This window comes from Nicotiana attenuata, unplaced genomic scaffold (assembly GCF_001879085.1).
Source record: "Nicotiana attenuata strain UT unplaced genomic scaffold, NIATTr2, whole genome shotgun sequence".
Classification (NCBI taxonomy): Eukaryota; Viridiplantae; Streptophyta; class Magnoliopsida; order Solanales; family Solanaceae; genus Nicotiana; species Nicotiana attenuata.
Genome location: NW_017676219.1, coordinates 37,029 through 43,719, shown reverse-complemented (window position 1 = coordinate 43,719; position 6,691 = coordinate 37,029). Strand labels below are relative to the sequence as shown.

The 6,691-nt window shown below is 38.1% G+C and overlaps 2 protein-coding genes across 2 annotated transcripts; one reads left to right on the top strand and one right to left on the bottom strand.

Annotated features, from left to right (window-relative positions):
* Positions 1 to 2,091: 2,091 nt before the first annotated feature.
* On the top strand, positions 2,092 to 4,382 carry LOC109220858 (exocyst complex component EXO70B1). Its single transcript, XM_019385325.1, has one exon. The coding sequence runs from the start codon at positions 2,293 to 2,295 to the stop codon at positions 4,168 to 4,170; it is 1,878 nt and encodes a 625-aa protein (XP_019240870.1). The 5' UTR covers positions 2,092 to 2,292; the 3' UTR covers positions 4,171 to 4,382.
* A 54-nt stretch (positions 4,383 to 4,436) lies between these two features.
* On the bottom strand, positions 4,437 to 6,321 carry LOC109220859 (GDSL esterase/lipase At2g30220-like). Its single transcript, XM_019385326.1, has 3 exons — positions 5,441 to 6,321; positions 5,024 to 5,279; positions 4,437 to 4,916 (listed from the first exon to the last, which is right to left on the bottom strand). The coding sequence occupies exons 1-3, from the start codon at positions 6,032 to 6,034 to the stop codon at positions 4,708 to 4,710; spliced, it is 1,059 nt and encodes a 352-aa protein (XP_019240871.1). The 5' UTR covers positions 6,035 to 6,321; the 3' UTR covers positions 4,437 to 4,707.
* Between the last annotated feature and the right edge of the window lie 370 nt (positions 6,322 to 6,691).

The following is a 6,691-nucleotide window of genomic DNA, read 5'->3' as shown; positions in this document are numbered from 1 at the left end:
TAGAATTAGGAACTCGGTTAGGCACTGTTGCTTGAATCCTCCAGGATTCTTGACACGTAACATCCCTAATCGTGTGTTTTCACAAGAACCCACATGATTAGGGAAATTACGGTCAAAAATCCCTAAATTTTTGAGCTAGGGTTCTGCCGGTTTTAAGATTTGAAATTCGAGGAGTTATGGCAAGATTCGAAAGGTTTTGGTCAGGGATTAATGATGGGGAGGTCATGGAGACTGTGGGGTGTAAATTTGGGCCGGTTTGGACAAGGTTGTGTTTTGGCCGGAAATTTTGATCTAATATTCGAGGCATATGGCTATGATTCGAGGGAAGTGGTTTTGGGGGTTGGAAAGAGGAGGAAGAGAGGAGTAAGGGGTGTATTTTTTGGGTGGTTTGGAGCTTCGCCGCCGGCGGCGGACGGTGGCAAAGGGGTGGAGATACAGTGGGGTACGGTGGGGCTACGGTGTGGCGATTTCCGGTGAGATGTGAGAGTGGGGGTGCGGGGGAGATGAACGAGGGGGTAGGGGGTGTGTTTCGGACATATATATATTAAGTAAAACCAGCTTTAGGACCGTTCGATCAAGGAACCTCGACGGTCCTGATTGAACGAGTCCAAACGACGTCGTTTCACGTGGGCTGGGGGATTGGACCAGGTAAGGTTGGACGGGTCTGGGACGGATCAGGCCTATTTTATTTGGGCTCAGCCATTTGGGCCCAATTTCTGGCAGCCCCTTTTGCATTTCTTTTGTATTTCATTTTGTATTTTTGTATTTTGTATTTATTCATTTTTCCTTAATTTTAAAAATGCTAAAACAAGACAAAGACCCAATTAAACTATTTAAACTTCCTAAAATTACTTAAAACTCTATTTAGAAATAAAACGCAACAAATAACAATTAAGAGTGCAACAAGACTTATTATTATATTTTTTCTTTATTCTAAATCTAATTAATACCTAATTAATACTAACAATTGTGAAATTAAAATCCTTAAATGTATGTGCATATTTTCTGTATTTTTTATGAAAAATGCAACCAATTAACACAAAAACTCAAACAAAAATTCACAAAAAAAATTGTAAAATAATAAAGAAATCAATTATTTGAAACTTTCGGAATTAATTTGCTTGGGGCAAAAATCACGTGCTCACAAGGTTAGTTTAAAGTCCTAATATTAGAAAGATATTTTATATTCTTTTCAATGTAATCTGTTTTAAACCATAAAAACTCAACCAACATTTGGTTATATTAAATTCCAAAAATTAATTATTTCTTTAACCATTTTATTAGAGTGTAAAATTTTGAATTTTAATATATAAGAGTAACTACAAAATTGATAAGAAGAAGACAACAAAAAATAGAAACCTTGAGTCACAATGTCAGCATTTATATACGTTTGGAAAACTTTAATAGGAAACTTTAATTAGAGTGTGATAATAATCCTAAATATTAGTATATCTTACCTAGTTTAATAAGGAAAGATTTAGTAACAAAATATTTAATTGATTTTAAAGTTTTAGATATTAGAAAAATAATATAAATTACAATTATGTCCAATGTGAAATACAATTTTAAGGGGTAAAAAAGGCGAGCGACATTTCGCTAAGGCCTTCGTGTTTCTAATATAGTATAGATAGATATAGATATAGATAACTACCGAAGAACAATAATCTCAATTTAGTGGGCGTTGGACGAATTGTAAAATTCCAAAATAGGGGGAAAAAATTTCAAGTCAAAATGGTATTTGAAATTTAGAGTTGTGTTTGGATATGAATATAATTTTGGGTTGTTTTTTAAGTTTTGTGAGTGATTTGAGTGAAAATTTTGAAAAACAACTTTTTGGAGTTTTTTAAATTTTCAAAATATATCTTAAAGTGAAAATTAAAAATTTTATGAACAAACGCTGATTTAAAAATAAAAAAAAAAGTGAATTTTTTTTGAAAAAATTTCTTATTTTCAAACTTCAACTAATAAGTTCAATATTTCAATTGAAAATGAAATTGCATTGCAGATGCAATACTGGTGGTTTCTGTATCACCTTCTTTTAATAAATAACTTTAACTGCTTTTTAACTTTCCCTTTCAATATTCCGCTGTATTTCACAGAAAGCGCGTTTTCTTATGACTTTCCTGTGGGTCCCCCATCTCTTCTCTTTTCCCTTTCCTTCACATTTCTTCTTCAAGCATCCCACTTTCTCCCACAAATTGAAAATTTTCCAAAAATATTTCATGTACTACTGATCATTTCCCATTAGTAAATTTGGAAAACCCAATAGCAGAAGCATTTACACTTTTATACATGGCTGAAAATGGCGAAGAAAAACTCATAGCTGTTGCTCGTCATATTGCTAAAACTCTTGGTCATACTGATACTATGACTGATGATATTCTACAAATTTTCTCTAGTTTCGATAATCGTCTCCGCGAAAAGCTCACTGATGATCAGCCCACTAGCTGTGCTTCACTTGAACGAACTCTTAAATCCCTTCACCGTCAGATCTCTCGTTACGTCTCCATCGAACATCCCATATGGTCCGATTCAGCTGATTCTGCCACTTTCCTTGATTCCATTGACGAATTAATAGCCACAATTCGTGAGTGGAACCCTATGGCTACTGACAAATCCGTTTCTGCTTCTCTTGATAAAGCTGAGGATTTACTCCAACAAGCTATGTTCCGTTTGGAGGATGAGTTCAAAACCCTCATGCAACGCGCTGCTGAGTCCTTGGATCTCACGCGCTACCAGAACGGCGAACCGGCAGCGAATCTTAACTACTCCTCTGATTCCGAAGAAGCTGAAGATGACAGTGAGATTCCTGTAGCACATCCGGTTACAGATTACGACATCCTTATTGACGCTTTACCGGCGGGAACCGTCAGCGATCTTCACGAGATCGCAAGAAGGATGGTGGCCGCCGGATACGGGAAGGAGTGTTCGCACGCGTACAGCGCGTGTAGGAGAGAGTTTCTGGAGGAGAGTCTGAGTAGACTGGGCTTGCAGAAGCTGAGTATTGATGAAGTGCAGAAAATGCAGTGGACTGAGCTGGAAGACGAGATTGAGAAATGGGTCAAAGCGGTCAACGTTGCACTCCGGATTCTGTTCCCGAGTGAACGCCGTCTATGCGATCGCGTCTTTTTCGGATTCAACTCTGTTTCTGATCTGTCATTCATGGAAGTTTCTAGAGGTTCTACGATTCAGCTTCTCAACTTTGCTGATGCTGTTGCCATCTCAAGTCGGGCACCGGAGAGACTTTTCAAGGTGTTGGATGTTTATGAGGCGCTTAGGGATTTGATGCCTGAATTTGAATTGTTGTTTATGGATCAATACTGTGTATTATTGAGGAATGAAGCTTTGACTATATGGAGAAGATTAGGTGAGGCTATTAGAGGGATTTTTATGGAGTTGGAGAATTTGATTCGCCGAGATCCTGCCAAAACGCCTGTTCCAGGAGGCGGACTCCACCCGATTACTCGATACGTGATGAATTATCTCCGTGCAGCTTGTCGATCCCGGATTTCTCTTGAACAGGTTTTTGAGGAATCTGCTAGTGCTGTTGATTATAGAGGAGAAGTGGATGATAGAGCACTTTCATCGTCTCCCTTGGCTGTTCAAATGGCATGGACAATGGAGTTACTCGAGAGTAATCTGGAAGCAAAATCCAAGATTTACAAGGACTCTGCTTTAATGGCTGTTTTTATGATGAATAATGAAAGATACATTGTTCAGAAGGTTAAAGATAGTGAGTTGGGATTACTTCTAGGTGATGATTGGATACGGAAGCACGCATCCAAAGTTAAGCAGTATCATGTCAATTATCAACGAAGTTCATGGAGTAAGGTTTTGGGAGCTCTGAAGATTGATAATAATGCTATGTCGCCTACTGGAGCATCAAGGTCTTTGAAAGAAAAGCTTAAGTTATTCAATTCCTACTTTGAGGAGATATGTAAAACACAATCCACTTGGATAATCTTTGATGAGCAACTGAAGGAGGATTTGAGGAATTCCGTAGCTGGGATTTTGTCTCCAGCATACCGCAACTTTGTTGGAAGGTTGCAGAGTAGTCACGATGCTGGGAGGCACGCGGAGAGGCATATCATGTTTAGTGTGGAGGATGTTGAAGCTCGAATTACTGAGTTGTTTCAGGGGAACAATGGATCAGGTGGTGGCAGGAAGTGAGTACAAAGTCTGTAAGCAAGTGATTGCATCTCTTGTACCATACATGTATGCTAGTTTAGCTTTTAGAAGTTTTGTTGTATGTTCATGTAATCCTGGTCAATTATGGCCTTTGTCATGGCTCTGAATCGTGCCTTCTAATACTTGTATGCATTAATGGAAACCATATGAAAGCTACTGGAATGCAGTACCATTATCTTAGGCTTGATTAATTAGTTGCTTGTGTTGGAAGAGCTTTGTGCCATATGGCTAGTTAATACTTTCAGAAATGAATATAACTTTTAGCGTTCATCTCTATTGCAATCTTTAATCGGAACTAAACCTTCTCTGACGAGAAGACAATATCTTATCAGACAAGAAACAAACCTTTGTCGAAGCTAATCATTTTCCTTAAACATGCACTTTAAATGACTTCATTCATATTGAAGTTTAATAGGATATCCCGGTAGCCAATTTCAGCACTAGGTCATACTTGGATACATATTTGTAACTTTGCAGTTCCAGAATACTTGGAAGGAACTTGACGTTTGTATAAGTCAATTAATGGGTTTTGTTGTGTGATAGTTTGTGACGCAGTAGTTTCTTCATTGCCATATTGGAAAGATACCGGTAGGCTGATTCACCAGGATGTATACTGTCCCAGAACAAGTATTTAGAAGCATTTTTGCAGACAGGACGTTGTTTATTACAGAATGGACCTGCTTCATATGTACCACTGCCACAGCACCCTCGTCTAGTTTTCACAAATCCTGTCAAATCGATCTTTTACATCAGAAAAGGTGATGCTGTCTGTTCATAAATATAATATAATAAAAAGGTGATGCTTAAGGGAACTTGGAGGAGAGTGGAAGCCTACCATATTTTTTTGGATGCTTGATCATCTGCATGAAAGGATGATATGTATCTGAATACAATACTTTGCTTCCTGAAAGTGCTGCTTGTACTTGTTTTAGCAACCTTGTGAGTTTTGCATTATAAGTTTGAGCATCAAAATTCTCCTCTTCAATGCACTTTCTGAGCAATGGGGACTTTGCAGTTATTTGTATTGGAAGACAGCCAACAGGAGGAAGCCCGGCAACAAGCATCTTACGACATCCAAGATTATATAGATCCTGAAAAGGTAATGTAACAATGAGACTACTAATAAATGTTTTTATTTTTCTCTACCTGCAATTTAGTATGGTTCAACGATGTCTCACTGGTGGCTGGATATATGATTTCCTCGTAGTTGATTTGGGGGTGGAGGGATCAAATAAAGATGGACTTATATTACCTCTACAAAGTTCTGGAGCTGGATCAGCAAAAGATCTTGATATCCAGTTATATTAAATTGACTCCTCCTTGTTGGGATATCATAGAAGTTGAAGATGAAATCGTTAGTCCCTGCACTGATGATAACCAAAGCACCACTGACAATTTTTTGAGCTTTCTCTTCTCCTACAATCCCCTGGAGCTTCTCTATGTAGCGCTCGAAATATTTTATTTGCTGGGACATGGGGATTACTTTAGATGCGGCTGCTGTTAGGTCGTCGAATCCAGAGCCAGCAGATGCAAAGCTGACGCCAGTTAGAAGATCATGTTTTGATAGATATGGTTGTAGAAAAGGAGGAACATATTCCTTAAGGCCTAACATGGATGCTAAAAAGTCAGGAACGAGTTTTCCATCTGAAAACCTTCCTGTCGGAATCCGGCCTGGGAAGTTTTCGCCATATGGGCGATGATTACCTTGAAATATCGTAGAGATGTAGTTATTGTTGCCAGTATCAACTGTTGAATCTCCAAAGATGAGGATGGCTGAGAACTTGGGCAAGGATTTGCCATTGCAGAGTTGCACCAACAGGATGAAAAAAAAGCTGGTAATACCCATGGACAAACTCTTCTTCTCTTTTTAACCGGGTAGGCGTTCTTGTTTTTCAAAATATATGCATTTGAGTAGTCCTTTGTACGTAGTGGAACAAATAGCATAAAATGTCCTATTTATGGTTCTGAAAATTATATTGGAGGAAAATTAAATTTGCCTATGGTTTCATCAAATTATAGAGATTATAATGATTCGAAAGTATTAATAGTTGCGTAGACCTCATTAATAGTTACTGCAATTGCTTATTAGACTATATTAATGAAGGGCACTAAAAACGTGGAGACTCTGGTCCCTCGTTTGATCTATTACTGAGAGTCAACTTATTCATTATTAATTATTCAATTCAATGAGGGTAATATTACATAGATGAAGCGCAAATTGAATTAATTCTTTAGTGATCTTTCAGATTGAAGGTAATCCTGAATCCTTGACCACTATTTGAGGTTTGTCTCGACATATTTTAGTGTTGAATAATCTAGAAGGGGGCTATAAATCAGGTATGCAGTCAACTTCAAAGCTTTTGTATTGGTCAAAAACGGTCTTGACACGTGTACAGTTTAATGATCAATACGCGACAAGTATAACAACAATCCAATATAATTCCACAAGTGGGGTCTGAGGGGTAGTGTATACGCAGACCTTACCCCTACCGCGCCGGAGTCG